General features: G+C 38.3%; 1 protein-coding gene across 1 annotated transcript in view; it reads right to left on the bottom strand.

Moving 5' to 3' along the window:
- shtn1 (shootin 1) overlaps nt 1-22,501 on the bottom strand; it is a 51,386-nt gene that overhangs the window by 955 nt on the left and 27,930 nt on the right. Inside the window, exons 12-16 of the mRNA XM_066672317.1 lie at nt 22,384-22,469; nt 19,989-20,095; nt 18,693-18,743; nt 16,710-16,836; nt 14,263-14,370 (exon numbers count right to left, since the gene is read on the bottom strand). Of these exons, the coding sequence (XP_066528414.1) occupies nt 14,276-14,370; nt 16,710-16,836; nt 18,693-18,743; nt 19,989-20,095; nt 22,384-22,469 (466 nt within the window). The 3' untranslated portion in view covers nt 14,263-14,275. The remainder of the gene's footprint in view (nt 1-14,262; nt 14,371-16,709; nt 16,837-18,692; nt 18,744-19,988; nt 20,096-22,383; nt 22,470-22,501) is intronic.

The following is a 22,501-nucleotide window of genomic DNA, read 5'->3' as shown; positions in this document are numbered from 1 at the left end:
CGCTCTCCAGAAATGTAACTATACCTTGCACTGATGCAGACCACAACCACTGTGACTGGTCAGTATTTGAACGGACATTGTTTATGTTGAACCTAAGGAGTACAGGAACATGAACTCCTCTCCTACACACACACAAATGTAGACAGCAGGTAATTCATAGCAAGAGATTTCCTTAGACACTGTGTGGGCGTCAGGAATGAATAAAATCGTTGAACAAAGAAAAAAAAATAACTGGGGGAAAGGGATGCAGGACCATTAGGAAAAAACGCCCCGGCTTTGTATTTGTTTTTTTCCTGGCACATCAAGTGAACTATGCTCTGTCCCTAACAACGACCTACTCCCTAAAGAGAGCATTTTAAAGATTTATAAAAGTAATTTTACTACACCACTGCATTGTGTACTACGTAGTGTAGAGGCAGATGTTTGAGATTCAGCCCTGGTTCTGTGGCGATGTAAATGCACAGCGATGCAGACACCAATGCAGAAGTAAGTAAATGCTCACAACGCTGTAGCATTCTGCATCGAATCAAAACGGAATTATGAATGCCCTAAATTAACTACGTTAAAGTCCAACATCGCTTTTCTAATATCGCTACAGACCAGCTGCAGTATTCTGATAACGTATCAGGCTGTTGAAGGGTTATCCCAATTCGCGGATGAAGATTTTAAACACTACACCTTTCAAGGAGCAAGAAAACACCCGAAAAGCAAGGAGCAGGGGTAAACTTAGAGACGTGGAATTCACTTTTAATTTTTTGCTTTTTAATGTCATTACTCATGTCTGTAATACGGTTAGTAAGGTAACGCTATTAGCGCAGTGAGACTTGTAGCCTGGTAAGATCTTTTAGTGAGTCAAGCTGTAAATCAGGTTGGGTCATTGAGAAGTTAAGTTCACTAATCTGGTATGACCTTCATTCAGGTAACAAACTGTGTATTTGATCCAAGTAAAAGTGCATCATGCACAAAACTACTGTCCTGAAAGAAAACAATAACCGAGAAGCTCCACCAGTCTAAGGAAATGTAGGTAAAACCCAGAGAAGGATCACATTACTACCTTCAGTTCTCTTTATTGGTAAAAAGACTGGATGAAAACGCTGTCAACTGCAGATGTGTTCATTAGTGTTTGCAGCTTCTATTCTACAGACTTGTGATTTCAGGAAGTATCTTCAGGAAGTGCTGATGTAAAACAAAAAAAAATCTAAAGAGTTCGGTACATAAACAAAAAGCTTTACACTGACACTCAATAGAGAATGGGAACTTAAAGGCTTTTGTATGAAAAAAAATCAGCTGTGAATCTCTTAGTGTCTATCACAGACAAGTGACAGTACACTTCCTCTACACCCCCCCCCCACACACACACACACTCCAACACATTCTCTTTCTCTCTAAATTTAGACATTAGGCAACAACACAAGCACAGCTTACAGCTTCAGTTCACAGCAGTAGCATTCACTGTGCGTGTGTGTGTGTGTGCTTGAATGAACTGCTTTGAAAGAGGTGATTACAAAAGCAAACAGCTGTAGTGACTAGTTGTATGAGCAGTTAAATATAAATACAAAATATTTATAAAACATCATGATATAGAGGTTTGAAATCATTTTTAATATATATTACTATTGCCCCAACAAAACCCAATTAAACAGATAATTCTGTTCTTTGTTAAGTAACATTGCAGTCCAAAATGTCATCAGAAAATGAGCTCCAGTAATTGCTTGCCATTCCTAAATCACATAGTGGTATTTTGTTAATTCTTGAAACCCTACTACACATGAGAAGGGGACAAGAAATGGGAAAAGAGAGAGAGAGAGAGAGAGAGAGAGAGAGAGCACTCAAGGTTCTGATTCCCCACCAGGCAATCACTCTGTTTGGAAAATAAACAAAAATGACTAACAAAATAGGCCAAATGAAGTGCTTCCCCTACACACAAGCACACACCCATTACAGGGTACCTCCAATTTAGAGATGCTTCACTACAAATGATTGCTTTGTATTGGCTGGCAGAGGTACAGCAACAACAGAGAGTCAAATGGCACGAGAGAGGGAGGATTTATATTTGTGAGCACAGGGCACAGCATGGTGTTCAGTAATTGCTCAGTCACAGCATTTCCTCTATCAGTCACTGCCTGAGAAAAGCCTCAATACCTCAGTAAGCACTAAACATTCATTAAACACAGTCTACCGCTAATACCTCATGTAGAGCATTCTGTTAAACGTGAGTGAGTGAGTGAGTGAATGTTGAGTGAGCAAGATACAGTCCAGTTCCATGAGGTGCTTTGAACAAAACCTTGTAGTGTTACAGTCACACAGCTCCAGGGGCCTAGAGATTGTGGGTTCGATTCCCGCTCCGGGTGACTGACTGTGAGGAGTTGGTGTGTTCTCCCCGTGTCCGCGTGGGTTGCCTCCGGGTGCTCCGGTTTCCTCCCACAGTCCAAAAACACACATTGGTAGGTGGACTGTTGACTCAAAAGTGTCCGTGAGTGTGTGTGTGTGTCTCTGTTGCCCTGTGAAGGACTGGTGCCCCCCTCAGGGTGTATTCCCACCTTACAGGTAGGCTCTGGACCCACCGCGACCCTGACTTGGATAAGTGGTTACAGATAATGAATGAATGAAGTATATGTGATGACCCCACAATGCATGTAAACAAACTGTGTGTGTGTGATTAAGATTTTCTCCTCAGTCTGTACAGGCTGAAATTCATTTATTGTGCTGAGCTGCAGTGGAAATTGTGGCTAAACGTGTGAATAAGCCCCACAGCCTTCATCACAGCTCAGCTTTCTCTCTCTCTCTCTCTCTCTCACACACACAAACCTCTTCACTTCCGATGCAGCTTTCCCAATCAAAAGCTACACTAAACCTGTGGCACAAAAGCAGAAATGTAATTCAGCCTCTAACCCTCCGTGACTAAAGTCACTCCTTTGTAAAAGCCTTAAGTGACACCAAACACGATCCCTCCTTTCGTCAGACAGGAGCCTCAGTCTCAGTCTTCACTTCCAGTTCATCACAGCGTGGCTAAAGACCACAGCCCTCAGAACTCTACACAGACACCCAGGTCTTGCTTTTCTATTCCCAAAATATATTTGAAATTATGTAAAATAGGTGCTGCTTTTAAACAAAATTCCTTCAGAGAGTGCTTTTCTGTGGAAGGAGGTGAATTAGGAGACCGTCAAGGACTGAGGGTTGAATACCTGCCCAGTGTTTTCCCAAAACTCCCACATAAAAAAAAATTACAGAAGAATGAAAAAACCTACTCAGTAGAAATGTAACATGGTTCTTCAAGTCAATGACCCATTCATCAAGAAATATTCACACAATAACACAAAACAAATTAATTTTGTGGACCTGCATTTATGTGAACTGGAAATATATTTTTAAATAAAACGAAACACATTTTTATAAAGGTCTTTACAGTTTAAAAAATTTCTAATTTATAATATACTAAAACAACTCGACAGGATTGAGAGTTTAGATGAGGGAACAGATTCTGGTTCAACTTTGAAGCAGGGCAGCATTATAATCACAGTTAAGGCCACCTTCCATCCAGACTTTGCAAATGTGCAGAGGAAACCAAACTACAGGAATAACAACAAACGCAGAGTACAATCTAAAAGTGTTCATTTCCTCACTATTTATATTCATCAAAGTTTCTCTTGAAACTTCCCTTGAGAAATTACACAATGAGAACGGGGAAATTAAGATAACAGCATTTTTTTAAATGACTGAATTTTCAATGGTATTTCATGGCTTTGGAATACAGTGCTATATTGTTAGAAGTGTTTCAAAAACCTGCTTCAATATGCACTTCATTGCTCTTTGTTTAAAAAAAAGAGAAGAGAAAAGAAAACTCTTCAACTGCGCTAGCGTCACTGAGGAGAAACGTGTTTCACTGCGACAATGTGGACACTTGGAATTTCTTATTGAAAGAGAAACCCATGAGCCCTGTTAAACCACAATCCATTTCCATTTCTTAAGCAGTGTGCCCTGAGCTGGCGGCAGGTATTCGCTCTATTCCTGAAGAGGCTTCGGAAAAAAGGCTGAGATCACGGACGCCTGCGAAGCGCCACAATGGAGCCTCCGCCATTGTCTGTTTTCTTTTGTGCTGAAAAGAAACGACGGCGCTAAACGCTTATGAGTTGCGAACAAACCAAGGTGATTTTACAAGGTGACTTTTCTCTTTCATGAGCAAAACTCATGAAAATGTTATTCTAAAATATTCAAAAGAACTTCAACAACTTCCCTCAGTTTGTTTCATCCCTTATAATAATGTCAACCATATATTAACTCTTTTTACATTTAAGTTGGATAAAGAAACACGGAGATACTAATAAAGTTTGAGCACAGCAAAGAATTTGAAATTTGCAAGCACACAATTAGCGTAATAACCTCTTTTAATGAACACTTTTTGAAGCTCCACTGCAACTAACAAATAATCTGGGCACAGTATTCAGGAAGGCCAACTATAAACACTAATTCCTCTGCTTCAGCTAACAGATGACTGCACTGACTAGCAGAGATATCCTCCAATCAGACTGAATTCACTCTCGTAACAGATTAAGGCTGAGGTGTTTATATGTTTACACTGCTCAACAGTCTGATAAAGCATGTTTTCATGCGCTAGCTATAATTTGATCCAAAAAGACGTGCATGCGCAGAATACCACCTAGTATACGTTTCCATGACTACGAGCATATGCACGAGTCCTGTCAGAGTGAGAGCTGCAGTGTTTTTCCCCCGTTGCCGTGTTTATTTTTCATAATTGCTTTTAAAAAGCAACAATTTCTTTATTTCAAGGCATCTTACCCTGAAGTGCTCCCTGAGGGCTGGGGGTGGCTGCAAGACACTGTGTGTGTGTGTTTACAGCCATGAATGGGTGAAAGGTGGAAGGACAATGATGATAAAAATACATTAGTATGTTTTTAAAATTATGGCAGACTCCACAAAATGCACTTATTAAAAAGGGGTGAGAGAAGGCAATGTCTTATAACATTCCAAGTCACATAATCTGGATGACATTCCCAGAGAGGCAGTAACATGAAATGGCATCGGCATCTTACGTTTGGTTGACAGTGCCATATATTCCATTGTGCCTTTGACATTAGTTTTTTTGACATTGGCATATATTCCATTGGGGAACATCTGCCAGTAGCCTACGTTTAACAAGCACTTGGACGTTTAGGCACCTAGCTATACTTAGGTGCCTTACGTGCTAGTAAACCGACCTCAAAGCCAAACAAGTGGCATGTTACAAACATAGCGTCCTGTATTAGCACATAGCCCAATGTCACTGTGTTCACAGACCACTGAACTAGCTGTTCCCTAGTTAATATCACGATAAATGTCTGTGTCAGCACAAAAAGCAGAGAACTGAAAGTCATTTAAAGGTAGGTGGTACATCACATTGGCACAGTTTATAATACTGCATGTCAGGTACTTGAAAGCTGACATTTCAACCAAGACAATTATGACTTTCTGAATTAGGCTCATAACATATCACATGCAACTCTAACCCAACTTATGCAGAGTTTGGGCAACCCCTGAGTAAGTTGATTGATTTTCTATGTGACAATAAATTAATAGAGGGAGCAAAAATCTGCTCATTTTAATTAACTTAACGTTTCAGGTAAAAGAGGGAAACGTGGCCTGCCACATTAATATATTTTATTCACACACAAAAGGTAAATAAATGTAAATAGATCACTAAACCTTAAGAAAAATATATTTAATTTGAAGTTTTTTCTCTGAATAGGTGGTGTTTTTCATGGTTCTTTACAATTGTCTTTTTAATAATTAACTACATTTGGAGTTAAAGTTACGGAAATGTGACAACACAAAGGGCCTTTATTCTAAAATGACATACAAGAATGCCTTAATATTAAATAATTTACACATTCAGGTGATGTACACTCATTTATACATGAAATTGGTGAAGCATTCCATTTTAATAAATTTTGTATAAAATCGATATGTCATCATTTAAGAGCATGTATTTAAAAATGACAATGTTTTGATATCTTTGACTTGTGGCTTTTGTCTTGAAGTAAGATCCTAATGTTTATGAACATAAGATGTCGATCTCACTTTCACCCAAAGGTAAGGTGCCAATGCCATTGGCATGTGCCTGCATCACCTGAACCTAAGGTGCAGAAGTCTTTCCATGTTATTACCACTACTATATTCCCACTGCAGACGACATGAAACATCTGGAAGAAAGTGCATAGTAAAAGCTGGAGGGAGAATGTTGAATTGAAATAATTCACGAAATTTGTGTGGACGCAAAATCTGATTTTGTGATTAGGTGAAAGATGATCTCGTCCCTACAGAACATACTAGAGCCCTATTCCAGTAATCATGAGTGCTGCTGTGACCTGGACATATGCAGAATGTACTAAACCTTTAGGATTGTAGGATGTAATCCGATACAGGTGTTTACCTGGCTATTATTTCATGTAATGGAATATATGAAGGACTACATTTCTTTAAAGTCCAATGAAAAACATGTATCTCTCGAAACAGTAACTTTACAGAAGGATAAAAAACTTTAACTTTCAACAAAATAAATTTTATTCCTAGCAATTTTGGAGCATTTCTATTGGTCAATTCATCATGACATTTTTCTACATGGCCCACTCCAGGATGTATTCCCGCCTTGTGCCCAATGATTCCAGGTAGGCTCTTGACCCACCGCGACCCTGAATTGGATAAGTGGTTAAAGATAATGAATGAATGAATGAATTTTTCTACATGGTGACTGACAGCTGCTCGGTTCAAATGATGCAGCAATCTAAAAATCAACCAAAAATTGAGATACATGTTTTAAATTGGATAGTGACGATACACAACACCTCATTCAATCTGATTTGCTGCATCCCAATTATGTATGACACACTAACACTAGAGTATATGTACTAATTTTGGAATGTGGATTTGGTAGGCTACACAATATATTAACATACTACACTGTTTCGTTCTAACAGGACATGATGACCTGTTGCTATTGCCATACATTTTAAGTATAGTCAACTTTAACACTTCTAACTATACTACACACTTTATACTCAAACACTAGTAAGATTTAGTTTTAAGGGCACAATTGGGACACAGCTATTATGTTCCGAATGTCCTAAAATCAGACTAGTCTATTTCGACTGTGAATACCTGGATGTATTTTGTTCCAATTGAGCTGTAAGATATTATAAATTAATTACCTGGTTGCATGTAAATGTGGCTACTGAGAGTGAGGGCCAGCATACACACCCAAACACAGAGGATACACAAAAAAGAATTTCCATGATATAGGCCTTTTAAAATGACTCTTTAGCTGAGCTGTTTTTTTTTTTTGTGAAAAAGCAACCTGGAAACCCACTAAAGATGAATCCAGGGCTAAAAAAGAGAGAATGTCATGGTTGACAGCGCTTCAACAATCAGGGGAGGAGAGCAGGCAGAGAAGAAATCTGCCCAGTGCCTTGTAATTACTGATTGGGAGTCTACAAGATTAATACTGGTTTGGACAGAAGGGTTTAGAAACGCAAATGCTTGGCAAACGTTCAAGGCTAAGCTCCAGTAGCCGTCCAGACACTGTTTCCCCACACAAAGGCTACAGTGAATAACTTTGGCTCAGACTTCACCACAAAAAGACTTCAGCTAAAGTCTGAGACGCTGAGAAAGATCAGATTTTATTTCACTAAAATTACTCAGACTCCTACTGTATTTCCTTGGACAAAAAGGAGCCTTTACCCCACGGTAAAATCCTTTACTACATATCAGTTAATTATATAAAGTCTAAAGAAAAACACCTGTGCAGTTACAAAATGTCATCTGTGCTCTGTATAAAAAAAAAAGTATAAAAATTATTTTTAAAAAAATGCAATTATTTTTAAATGATTTAATTTTTTCCCTCAAATTTCAGTCAAAGTACATTTATTTTTCCAAATCAAAAGCAAAAAGTATGTGGCTGACATCCTTAGAACAATATTTCTCAAAATGTATTTTAGAGAAAGCTTTGTGTGTGTAATGTTTATCAGTTCAATTTTCCTTTGAAAATCATTTGAAGCTAAATCTGACAATAGATAATTCGGTATAAAACTTCATTAAACTTCATAAAGGACGGATATTTAACAGAGACAAGCAAGGAGTTTTCTGTCATGTTTAAGGGTTGTATCACTTTTTTCCACCATGCAGGTTTGTTTTTGTGAATAAAATTCTAAAAATGGAAAAACCAAATATTTTTATTTTTCCTGATATTTCAATTGAGAGCAGACATGAAAAACTAGAAAACTGGAAGAACAAATTAAATGCCAATTATTTGTTTAAATACAGCAAATAGAGAAATAATTACATTTTACACTCAAACAAGACTGAATTTTCTGATTTAGTCACAAACAGACTGACCAAAGTGTGACCTACGCTAATGGTTTTAGCTCAGTACTTGCCAACTTATTCTCCAAATACCTGTACCAGCTAATCAAATTACACACAACTGTTACTTTATTAGTAATTAGGCAGATCATTAGTTAATTTAGCCCTACAGAGAGATTCCAGGTAGGGTCCAAACAGACCGCGACCCTGAACTGGATAAGCGGTTACAGGTGATGAATGAATTACGTAATTTATTACATGCTTTAATATGCTTCAGGCCAAAAGTTTACATACACTTGTGCTAAAGACCTCCCAGATTATTTATGTCACTATAAATGTGTCAGTGAAGTCTCCTCCCTTGTCTCACCCTAACCCCAACTTCCTTGCACCTCATTATCTGTCTCAGGTGCTCTTGTTTGTATATATACCCCTTGGTTTCAGTGCTCCTTTGTCTGGTGTTGTGTGTAGATGTTTGTTTTTCTCCCAGTGTTTTACTCATGTCTACACTGGTTCACGACTGTTTCCTGTTTAGTTCTGTTTGTTTTCCATCTCTCCTGCTTGTGTTTATTTTCATATTGTACTTTGTCTTGTTTGGCTTTGTTATGCATATTAAAGTAATTCTTTGCCTCCTCATCTCCCTTCAACCGTGACAAGTACATAAATGTAAGTACAAGTACACAGGTAATGTGTCACATACCGCACAACTACCTTTGTAGTCAGGGGTCACCAACAATATATTAGTGAGCAAAAACGAATGCTACTGGTTACTACCATACAAAATTTAGGCCTGTACCTGACTAACATTAAAGGCGTAGACCTCACAATAATCAAAATCTGTTAGTTTTCTTGCCCTGAAAATGAAATATATATTATACAGAACCTTTCCACAGGAACCATTCATTCCGAATAAAGGGGAATAATGTCACTGAAGGTCACTGTAGCTTAGGCTTTTGTACTATTTCATCCATTCATACTGGGACCAATACAATCTACAATGTGAAATTTTAAGGGTAGAGTGGTGGAATGCCTTTTAAGCTTGGCCTGTTAGTCTCCAAAGTAAACTCTCTTTTAGTGAATCACATTAAGTGAAACAAGTTCTTTAACAAGTATTTTGAAGCCGGCAAAGTTATGTTCAAAGCGCCAAAAACACATCTTCAGCCCGAAACCTGTGTCACCACTGCAGCATTTAAGGTGGAAGGGTAAAATTGAACAATCTTTCATTTTCCTGTGAGTGATTTAGTGAAGGCAATAAGGTGGTCATAAAAAGCTAAAAAGCTACTTATACGTAACGTCTTCTCTGGCTTGTGAAGCAGCTACCTTAAGGAGGATGCAAAACTTAACAAGGAATGGTATGGTCCAATGTAGCGGTGATTCTTCCAGGCATAGATATTGTACATTTATTGCAATATTTAACATTATAAGTAAGAAGGATTTATAAGTGGTTGCCCCCTCCCCCCCTTCAAACATTTGTTTTTACCCTTTTTTAGGGGTTCAACTTTTAAATGGGGGGGGGGGGGGGTCATACCCCCTAATACCCCTCACCTAATTTGAACCCTGCTTAAAACATTTTGTCACAGCTTTGGAGGAAAGTTTGGCTCACTCTCACTGTGACTAAGTTTCAGCTCACTGGTTGAGACTTGGTGTCACATTTTGCCCATTTCATGTTTTCTTGCTGTTGTGCTGTTTCCAGGTGATATGTTTTGTTTTGGTCTTTGTCTCAGCCCTCTGCAATATGTGTTCTGTAAGCTCGAAAAACACAGGTGAGGGCACAACATATTCAAGAAGTTTACAACCAATGTCACTGTAGCTAATCTCCGTTCACATAAACGGAAGAGAAAAACTGAAGAAATGTTGCAACGCAGGATAGTCCCGATGGTGGATAAGCAGCCTCAATCAAGCTCCAAAGAAATTCAAGCTTTCTAAAGCTTCAACCTACAGGCTAAGGGTGCATCAGTGTCAGCGTGAACTATCTATCGACATTTGAATGAAATGAAACATTATGGCAGGAGATCCAGGAAGACCCCATGCTGACACAGAGACATAAAAACATAAAGACTGCAGTTTGCCAAAATGTACATAAGTAAGACAAAATCCTTCTGGGAAAATGTCTTGTGGACAGATGAGACCTTTTTGGTAAAGAACCTCATTCTACTGTTTACCAAAAATGGAATGAGGCCTACAAAGGAAACTTGACTGTGTGCAAGGCATCATGAAATCTGAAGATTACCAAAGCATTTTGTTATTTGTATATTACGGTGAGGATTTCGTCCGGCCCGTTTTTGGAGGTTTGTATGAAATTATATCAATTTTGGCTTATTTTGTGTTGTTTCAATACACAAAAACGAAATAAACATGTATAACAAAACATGTGTAATTGCAATAATTTTCTAGGAGAAATAAAAAAACCCAGCACTTTTGGCCATCTTTATATAAGTAAACGTGTCATTAACGTACACTGTTACGCAGACAATAAGCAATTGTGCATATCAGCCAAGATAGACAACAAACAAAAATGAAAGAATGTAAGGGATTGTGTAAAAGACATGAAAGGCTGGAGGTTGTGTAACTTCCTCCTTCTGAATAGTAACAAACAGAAGTGGGTCCTAAGTGGTAAGAAATAAATGATCAGATTTCATTTTAAATTTTGCTTTCCTGTTACGCCTGGTTCAGCAGAAAAAAAAATGGTGTCATTATTTAATCAGATTTATCATTCGATCAACACATAGGCAGTATCACTAGGACAGCTTTTTACATTTTTGTAACATTGCCAAGATAAGAAATGCCTAATCCCTGCCTGACACAGAAACATTAGTACATGCCTTTATTACTACTGTCAAGCAGGAATTTAAATAAACTTTGACTAGTTCAAAATACTGCACTAGTTTAAAAAGTCCTCACTAAAAGTAGAAAATTTGAGCATATCAGTCCAGTTCTATCATCACTTAATTAAATAAAGTTTATTTTTATTGACATATAAAACCCTACACTGGCTTGCTCTTTAGTAAATGCAAGATCTTATTTCCTATTTCGAGCCACCATGATTACTCAGATCACAGAATGCTGGCTTTTTAATAGTTCCCAGAATCTAAAAAGTATTAGCTGGGGGAAGAGCCTGGAGGTTTAGCTTTTGGTAGTTAATGTACCCCCTAAATAAAGGCAGCAGATCTATGGGTCCATGGACACAGGGAATTATAGTAAAGTGAGACGGACACGATTACTCCAGTTTGTGGATGGTTGAGCGGAGAGGTGCCAATGTTTCAGGGTACTCCAATGTCTGTGTGTCCTTTTGGTTTTCTCGTTGTAGTTAAAATGACCTGCAGGAGTCATTAGCCACACTCTGGAAATGTTCATATTCTCTGTTTTACATACACCCAAACAGAACAAAACAAACTCCATCTCCCTACCTCTTTCAGAGTAAAGGACTCACTGTCCAGCCAAACACATGCAGATGACTGACTGTCAAACTCTCCTGCAACCCGTTTCAGAAGCTGCCTGCGCTCCAGCTACTGCCACTTGCCTTGGATTAGCTGCCCACCCTACATTTAAGTTTCCATGGACTCCTAACTACTACTGCTATTACTACTACTAATAATAATTAAATCATCAGTTATTTATAATAGTATATGATTATGATTATATCAGTACACATGAGCATAACAGCAGACCTATTTGATGGTATAGAGTGCTTTTTTTGTCAATAATTTGTAGGTAATTTGACCAAAGGAGTATAGGTCCCCCCTGTGAGCCTTGGTTCCTCCAAAGATTTCTCCCTCAGCTCTGAGGGAGTTTAACCTTGTTACTGTCGTCCCCACACCTGGGTGCTTTACAATTAATGTTAAAACTTTGTCTTTACTGGAGTTCTGCTGATTTGTGACAAAAGTTTCATTTGATAATTCAGTTTCAGATTGATGTACTTTATATTATATATGTTTGACCCAAACTAGTTTCATACCTGGCCTTTTAAAAAAAAGGAAAAAAGTGTTAAAAAAAAGACACAAACACATATACTCCCACCTCTTTCATCCTCCAGGGAACACTCCAAGACTCTAGATTTTTCTGTTTTCAATTCTAATTCTAGAAACGTTTTAATTACACTGGTAAATCATTTGAGATCTGATGATTGTTGCAGTTTTGCATACCTCAACCCCCTTCCATGACCTATGTCGACTGGGGCCTGGACAATCTCTTTTGTCTTTGACACCCAACAACATTCTAAAACGTGGACACATCTGACCACAGCACACTTTTCCACTGCCATTCAGACCATCTGTGATGAGCTTGGGCACAGAGAAATGTGAAATATTTCTGCACAGTATTGATGTATATAGTACTTGCGTAACAGAGTTTGAGGTTGCATTTGCATGATGCACTGGCAGAGTGTGTTAAGTGACACATTCACTTAACAGTTTTCTGAAGTACTCCTCAGCCCATTTGTATATATTTATTAAGTAGCAGTGCTGTGTGACAACTCGAAGGTCACTCATATTCAGCAGTGTTTTCTGGCCTTGTCCTACACAGACTGAGATTTCACCAGATTTCCTGAAGCTTTTCTCAATAATAGGTATGGGAGATGGTGAAAGACATTTTTTTTTGCAATCTAGCATTGAGAAATGTTCTTTTGAGCTGATGAAAATTCCCTCATGAAGCTCACACAAAGTGGTGAGCCATGACCCATGTTTGCTGCCAAAACCTGAGATATTGGTGGATGCTCCTTTTATGTCTTTTATATTAATTCATTAATTCATACATTCATTGTCTGGAACAGCTTATCCAATTCAGGGTTGTAGTGGATCCTAAGCCTACCTGGAATCACTGGAACACACACCGGAGGGGCCAACAATCCTTCACAGGACGACACACACACACACACACATATCTATGGAAACTTAGCGTAGCCAATCCACTTACCTTATGGACATGGGGAGAACACACCAAACTCACAGACAGTTACCCGGAATGGAGCTCAAACCCACAACCCCAGGATCCTGGTGCTGTGTGACAGCAACACAACCTGCTGCAATACCATGTCGCCCTCTTTTATATGAATTCATTCATTCATTCATTATCTATCACCTCTTATCCAGTTCAGGGTTGTGGAGGGTCACTGGAACTACCTGGAATCATTGGGCGCAAGGCGAGAATACCCCCTAAAGGGAGCGCCAGTCCTTCACAGGGCAACACACACACACTCACACATTCACTCACACACTCACACCTTCAGACACTTTTTTGAGTCGCCAATCCACCTACCACTGTGTGTTTTTGGACTGTGGGAGGAAACTGGAACACCCGGAGGAAACTCACGCAGACACAAGGAGAACACACCAACTCCTCCCCCCATGATAATTGTGAAATATTTGAAAAATGTATAACTTGATTATTCTATAAACATTTCACTCTTGCCACATCAGCTTAATGAAGGGTCTTTCTTGTTCACATTGCTCCTAAGGATGAGCCAAACTTTGAGAGGTCTTGGAGTTGCTTTGATTTTCTCATGGTACCAAGAGCAAAAACACCACTGACTGTAAAGGGAGCCCCTTAAATACATTCACAGGTCCAATAAATAACTTTTAATTTGGCATTTGGGAAATCAGAAGTTTCTAAAACTTATTACAGTCATTTTTAAAACCCCTTAGAAGGTTAAAGTGAGCGTCAACTTGGTGGTCCTCAATGACCAAAACAAAAATATGGTGACCTGAAATGAGTGGAGTTGAAAAGGTGGATGTAAAAATTTCGCATTAAATGAAGGTACTCTATTAGTTATATGGTACCTTACATCTATTCTCATGGACTATTTCTCATGGACACCTAATGTACAGGTGCACACAGTACCCCATTTGCTGCTGCAGACATTTTATCTGTCCAGATGTTATTTGGGTGGTGGACCATTCTCTGGTTTGAGATACTCACAGTTCAGGTATGTTCAGGTGGTCTGATGGTTCATGCTCTGTCCAGTTGGAGTGTGTTTAACGCGGTTCAAATCCAAAACACTGCTGGGAAAGGGATGTGAAGACAATGCTGAGGAGAGAATGAGAAAAAAGTGAAAAAACATAATGGTAATTTTATATTTTGATTAACAGAGATAGCAGTTAGATAATAGTTCTTCAGACAGTTATTTGCAGTAAAGACTCTGAGCAGTTTCTTCTTCAAAGTGGTGCTTGAGAATAAATCTAGCCATTCACTTATTCCAACACAAAGCAGGGCCATTTTCAGTGAGGAAATTTTAACAGAGTTTAAAATTTAATGAGTTTGAGGAAAATGTCTAAGACTCAGAACAACATCTGCTGTGTGAACAGAGCAGACACAGAGTGGTGTGAAAAGGTGTTTGCTTCCTTCATGATTTCTTATTGTTTTGCATGTTTGTCACTCTTAAATGTTTCAGATCATTAAACAAATGTAAATATTTAAATATAAATATAAGACTTGGGTTCTGCAGCAGGATAAGGATCCAAAACACACCAGCAAGTCCACCTCTGAATAGCTCATGAAAAACAAAATGAAGACTTTGGAGTGGCCTAGTCAAACTCCTGACCTGAATCCTATTGAGATGCTGTGGCATGACCTTAAAAGGCCATACTCGATAAACCTCTAATGAGGCTGAATTACAACAATTCTGCAAAGACGAGTGGTCCGAAATTCCTACACAGTGCTGTGAAAGACTTATTGCGAGTTACTGCAAACGCTTGATTGCAGTTGTTGCTGCTAAGGGTTGCCCAACCAGTTGTTAGGTTTAGGGGGCAAACACTTTTTTCACACAGGGCCATGTAGGTTTGGATTTTTTTTCTCACTTAATAATAAAACCTTCATTTAAAAACTGCATTTTGTGTTTACTTGTGTTGTCTTTGACTAATATTTAAATTAGTTTGATGATCTGAAACATGTAAGAGTGCCAAACATGCAAAAAAATAAGAAATCATGAAGGGGTCAAACACTTTTTCAAACCACTGTACATTTAATTTTTTTACATCTTTATTCAGAGATTTATTTCTTTTTAATTCTTTCAAGATGGCGTCCAGTCTGGAGCCAATATGTGGTGTTTTTTCCCTTGCTTTTGACAGCAGCTTTTCTCTGCTTCCTGCTTTTGTAAGGGTTGATAAGGGATGAGGGGTGCGGACTGACGGAGGGCGGACGCAAACGCTGAGAACACAGACTTTATTTACAAAACAAACACAAACGAACTAGAACAGGAAGCGAGCATGAAACGGGTGTGAGACGAAACAAGGGGAACGAGCAGGAGAAACGAACACGAGTGACGAGCAAGAGACGAGCAAGAGACACGAAGAACACGGCGAACATACAAAGAGCAATCTAAAGAACTATGAACACGAAACAAGTAACAATGTAAACCGCGAACGGAACAAGGTACAATGAACGACAAGAGGAAGTGAGACGAGAGGGCTTAAATACAATAACAAACGAGAAACACCTGAAGACCATAACGAGGGTGACGTAAAAGAGGCGGAGACGAAGGTAGAGACAAAGGCGGAACAGAGGCGGGGCATGAACATAAACAAAACAAAGCCATGTGCTGAGAACAGGAAAACACGAGACGAGACGAGACGTGAGTGTGACAGCTTTATTCTTATAAACATGTTCATGGACTGCTGTTTAGTAACAGCTACTGCAAATGCCTTCTCAGTTATTAGAACTCAGGATGTTTAAGCTTCGCCTAAAATGTGTTTTCTTGTTCTCCTTTTGCAGCACCATGGCCCTTTTGGAATGTTTTTTGTTTCATTATGTAATTGTATAGGGCGGCACGGTGGCACAGCAGGTAAAGCAGTCACACGGCTCCAGGGACCTGGAGTTTGTGGGTTTGAGTCCTACTCCGTGTGACTGTCTGTGAGGAGTTTGGTGTGTTCTCCCCGTGTCTGCGTGGGTTTCCTCCCATGGTCTAAAAAAACACACGTCGGTAGGTGTGCCATAGTGAGTGTGTGACTGTGTGAGTGACTGTGCATTTGTGTGTTTCCTTCCCTGTGAAGTACTAGCGCCCCCTCCAGGGTGTATTCCTGCCTTGCGCCCAATGATTCCAGGTAGACTCTGGAACCACCGCGACCCTGAACTGGATAAGCGGTTATATATAATGAATGAATGAATGAATGAATAAAATTGCATATGGTTGAAATGACAAAGTGCTAACACCAAAGACTTAAAACTGTGTGGTTCAAAGTCTTTAATATATAATTAATATATAGATTGTGGCAAGATAAACCCAGCGTAACATGATTATAACAGATTGAAGGAAATAGTAAAACATTGCGAAGGTTTGTTAAAAACATTCATGACATACAAGTTAAAGGACAAGACATTAAAAGTGTGTCTGTGTTTGTGTGTGTGTATAAGTTTAACGTGAGACTCACTGTTGTCATGTGTTGTCTCCAAAGCTCCACGGCGTTTCAGTAACACTTTCTGGAGTTCAGATTGTGGTTCAGGGGATGAGGGCCGTGCTGGAGGAGAGGGGCAGGGAGAGGGACGCTTCACTGAATTCTGTACATTTGCCAAGAAAAAATAACATCAGGCTCCCCCAACCATGTGGGTCAATAATGATGTTCATTCATTACTAATAAGTAGGTGACAATGTTGTAAATACAAGCTGTAAGTTCTGAGTTCTCTGCGGTATATCTCATGCCAAAATATTTCTGATACTTTTAAACATTATGCCCAGCCTCCTTTCCGGCTCTCAGCTTGTCCTGTGCGAATGTCTGTGCATCCATGTAGAAGGTATGTATGTATTTAGCTATGAAAAGGTTATCATCTGGACATTGTGAATCAACTTCCCAGACAAAAGCCCTATTCGAACAAGATTATTTTTGTGTGGGTTAATGGGTTAATGTTATTTTTCCACAAGACATCAGTCATATTTACGGTGGATTTGCACTGGATGAGATATCTCTGTGAAAAAAACAGAGATGGGAGTGGCTACTCGATTGACGCACTGCCGTCACACAGTGAGGATCAGATACAACAGAGCTACTGGAGTTTTTAGTGTCACAACCTAAAAGTATAAAAGTTTCCAGCCCTCTGCAAACTTATATTTTGGTCCTTCATAACAGTTGACAGGCGAGAAGGCGGCCAAAACATTGCTATTAACTTCACAGTTATTAGAACTGATATAAACCGTTTAATGGTAAATTAAAGTGTAGGACATGTTCATATTAATACATATGTAGGCTACTATTTCACACAAAATCTACCTACAGCCACCAGAAACATCTCTTCACTGAGTGGTTCTTCAGGCCGTTTTGTGGATTTTATCATGGTGCTTCGTTCAGCCACTAAGCTTTTACTCCTCCGCTCGCAAGGATCCTTCCGAAAATCTCCTTTTCTCTGGAATGTTCCCCCACATGTCAATTCAGATGGGATTAATATAACCTGGGGTTATTTCTGTTGCTCAATTTACAGTAGGTAAAAGGCACAGGAATCTTTCCTGAAACATGAGCGCGCAGTCCGGGAAAATGGCTGAAACTGTCTATTCGGACAGGATTAAAACTACTACTGAGATACTACTGAGGCAATAATTACTTTACCCCAGGTCCAAAGGTAAAACTAATCCCACTCAAATAGGAGATTCAAATGGGATTAAAATCACAGGACAAAAATATCTATATTCCAACATCTCAGACAGCTCTCATCCAGCTTGCTGCCTTTTTCTCTTCTGGGATGTTCTACAGATCATTAAAAACTAAGGCAACCCATTTTAATAATAGATTCTTTCCAACTCTGATAAGGTTACCAAACTCTTCAGAGTGGCTGTAATTTGCAGTGTTTCTCATATTACATTACATACCTTATTGTACATTAAATTGCATGCATTTTATTACCGCTGGTGTGAAAGATAAATAAATAAATAAATATTCTTAAACTAAATACCATTCTCAATGCTGAAGCTTCATTAAAACTATGGTTCAGTCACTGATCTGGAAACCAACTCTCTAAGTGCAATTCTTAAGCTGATAATTGTGGTCATTTGACAATGGACAGATTTTAAGTAGTTAATATTATACAAATGGTGCAGCAGGTAGTGTTGCAGTCACACATCTCCAGGAACCTCTTTGTCCCACTCTGAGTGACTGTCTGTGAGGAGTTTGGTGTGTTTTGCCCATGTCCACGTGGGTTTCCTCCGGATGCTCCGGTTTCCTCCCACGGTCAAAAAACACAGCTTGGTAGGTGGATTGGCGACTCAAAAGTGTCTGTGTAAGTGTGTGTGTGTGTGTGTTTGTGTATTCCTGCCTTGCGGCCAGCGATTCCAGGTAGGTTCCGGACCCACCACAACCCTGAACTGGATAAGCGGTTACAATCAATGAACAGACGAATATTGTACAAATGGGGAAATAGGTATTTACCAAAATTCCTTTAAGCTCCTGAATGGCCGAACCAGATGGTATTTGCTCTCTCTAGTTAAAAAAAAAAACATAATAAATAATAAAGTTATTTTAGAAATATTGGTGCAGTAAATGAGTACATTTATTGTTATTATAATTGTACATGAGTATTTTTATTGTTTAACCATATTAAGGAGACCCCAACTCATATATATAATGTGTAATTATTTGTCATTATACAACATACAACAATATATGTCTTCCGCAATATACAGGTGCTGATCATAAAGTTAGAATATCATGAAAAATTTTATTTATTTCAGTAATTCCATTCAAACTTGTATATTATACTCATACATTACACACAGACTCATATTTCAAGTGTTTATTTCTTTTAATTTGATGATTATAACTGACTTTTATATTGATTACAACTGACTCTTATATGATTATAAAAATGTAACTTTTTTTTCATGATATTCTAATTTTATGACCTGCACCTGTATGTCTACCTATTGTAAAATTCCACAACCAGTCTGTGGTTGTGAACACACACACAAATTGTGCACTAGGGGCTATGAGCACACACCCAGAGCTGGGGGGCAGCCATTTCCCCTGTGGCCGGGGAGCTGTAGTGGGTTAAACCATGGACTGAAGGAGGAGAACAGTGCTGTTCCTTCACTCCCACCGTCCAAAATTTTCCTGCCTGTTGTGGGAATCGAACCAATGACCTTTAAGTCCTAAGCTCTCTCGTCTCTAACCATTAGGCCACTGCTGCCCACATTAAATCTGTATTTATATTGAAAATCCCCAAATCTGCTCTTAAGGTAAAGGGTTCATTCTCTGATAAACCGATTCTGGATTCAATATTTTACAGAGAAATAAATACACTTCAACAACATTCATTCATAAATGGGATTAATTAACATCTTCAGCCAAGTTAAATCTCACTCATTTAACATGGATTTATGGTTTGGAACCTGATTAGAAGCATTATTAACAACAATAGCTGTTGTGTTTAACCACAGCAGAGTGGCAGTGGTGCAGTCAGAGAGATTACTTTGGACTTAGAAGCACAAAGTCCTTTCCACTGATTCTCCTGTAAGCCTTTTATAGTACAGAAGATTTCAAAAGTATGCAAATTGATCACGGTAAATTTTTAAAGTTTCTAAAGAAACTAAAAGATTTTGTACCATTTACCATTACATGGTTTATTGCAACCGCCAATAAAATATGAGAAAAATATAATAGCTTATTGTGTATTTATGTCTCTGTATTTGTTTTTGTTTGCCCAAGTGTTTTTGGAAAGCCTTGTACCTGTGCTGGTTGGCCTCTGTTGCTTGTTTGGCCAACTGGCCGGAGCTGAATGCCTTTTTTGATTCTCTCCATCATTTCTGTCACTGCCTGCTGCCTAATGTCTTTCTCTAACCCGCACACACACACACACACACACGCACACACACGCACACACACAAACAAACACACAGAATTAATATTACTTCACAAAGTCTTTGAATGCTAAATGCAATTAAAAAGCAGTCACTCTATGCACTGCTCAGTAGAGCAGAATAATTAAAATTGTGACACAATGTGTTACAGTTAATAACCAACTAATTACTCTGCTCCAGGTGTTCAATGCAGCTGAAAAGCCCTGAGCAAGGATTTCAGTAAAACACAAAAGAGAAATAAAAGTATTTAAGGTTCCGTGAATACCAGCCGTGACTGGAGGGAGTATGAACAGAAATTATTTTTCAGCAATACGGATCCTTTCAGTGTTTACAAACAAACCAAGGAACTCCTGACAAATCAGATAGGAATGTAGCCTTGGTCACTCATTTCTACTACATTCATTTCTCTAGTCGCAGCTAGTGTGTGTTTGTGACCAACTTCAACTTTTGCTGGTTAATATCTTCTGAACTTGAACATAAAGAACACAAAATTATTTAGCATCAGCTGATTATTGAATAGATTTTTTAAAATTTATGTGATAAATATGCTGGTGTATCTATTCAACTGAGCTGATGAGAGCATTAAAAATGATTCACATACTATATCATATAAGACTTGTCACTAAACTAAAATGTTAGAATTTCATATAGTTGCTGTCCAAATTAATAAATGCATCTCCATTTTGATGCATCTTTGATTTGTAGTTTATTACATCGTTTGAATACAGAAACTGTCCTTCACATTGTGTGAAAAAATCATGATGATTGAACCTCAAAATTACTAAAAATAAAATCATTTTACATTGATTCCATTGAGAGCTAATAAGGTTTAGTTATTATTTAGTTATTTAGTTATTTTTTTATCAATTAAATGGCTATAAATATTTAATCTATACCCAAGTACCCATGTTTAATTATAACAGTGCCACGTCTAGGGTTGCAAAATTATGGGAATTTTCAAAGTTGGGAAATTTACCAAGGGAATTAACGGGTAATTATGGGAATTAATGGGAATAAAATGGGAATATTCAAAGCCAAAAGTGAGAAACTTACATACAGTTTGTAAAAAAAAAAACATACTGAAGCATAAGTTCCTTTAAATTATTTAAATTCCCAAAGTTCCCAAACTTTACATGGAAAGTGTACATTTTTAAATATTTCCAAAGTTCCTGAGCCAAAGTTCCTATGGATAGACACTGGTAAATTAATGGAAATTTAGTGGAAATTGGCCACCCTTTTGCAACTCTAGCTAATTTAAATTAACGCTAGCTAAATTAAAAGTTAATTAAATAAAAAATTAATAATAAAATGAATGTATGTACATGTAATAGTAAAATAGCCCATATTTATTACAGTTCAGAGTAATGTAGAATTCACTTCATAAATACAGACACACTCACTGGACACAAACTTGGTTTTAGTGTTTTTGATGTAAACACTGATGTAAAGGATTAAAGTTTCTCAGATGCATTTTCCAATGCCTTTGTTATTTTAGTTTCAGTTTCTTTGGGAAATCAATCATTTCACTGTGCAACATGCAAACAACAAAGAGCAGAAATTGGATTACACACAGTACTTTAACTGTAAAGAAACAAGCCTTTTTGTAAAGCCCTTTTGACATTTAAAAAGCATTTAATAATACTTTAATGCTGGCACCTTCACCGCAGCTAATGGTTCTGTCATTTGGAGTGCACTTTTTAGAAAACTGCTATTTTTGGAAAACAAAATGGGGAAAAAAATATTGTGTGATACACTTACCACATATCAGGAGTTCTAAAGGGCTTCTAAAGTGAAATTTCCCTTTAAACCTTTTCACTGTCTATCTTCTGCTAGGTCATTCAATTCAATAGCAAAACTGTCTGGTAGAATGTAATGGTGAAATACTTGGCACACAAAATCGTATTTCATACTTCCCTCGACAACTAAATGTAAAGCATGAAAGTTCAAACTTTGCAGCCAACTCTATTCAGTGTTTAGAGCATATTTAACCATAGGATTCGGCTCCTCAGACGCTGACGGCACAAAAAGGTCGCCAGGGTTACACTGGAATTTTTTTCTCATGGTCAAAGTTTATTGAAATTGCAAATGAAAATAGTGGCGGGTGTAAAGGTGCCTCGTCTTTCAATGTCGGATCAACAAAAGCATTTGAGTGGCTACTGTAATAATGCGGTGGGAGAACTGATTCATAAACACAGTGTCACGACACAGCAGCAGGTGATGGAGGAATACAAACACTCCACACACACACCAACCTGTGGCCTTACCTGGGTCTTTTGCTGTAGAGTCTTTTTCTACCAGTGGAATGTCATTATTGGTGTCTTTTTTCTTACGCAGCATTGACAGGAGTGAGCTGGGAGAGGGTGAGAAAAAAAAAAAGTAAAA

Source organism: Hoplias malabaricus, chromosome 1 (genome assembly GCF_029633855.1).
Source record: "Hoplias malabaricus isolate fHopMal1 chromosome 1, fHopMal1.hap1, whole genome shotgun sequence".
Classification (NCBI taxonomy): domain Eukaryota; kingdom Metazoa; phylum Chordata; class Actinopteri; order Characiformes; family Erythrinidae; genus Hoplias; species Hoplias malabaricus.
The sequence above is the reverse complement of the archived record's forward strand: the minus strand, read 5'-3'. Positions and strand labels throughout refer to the sequence as shown.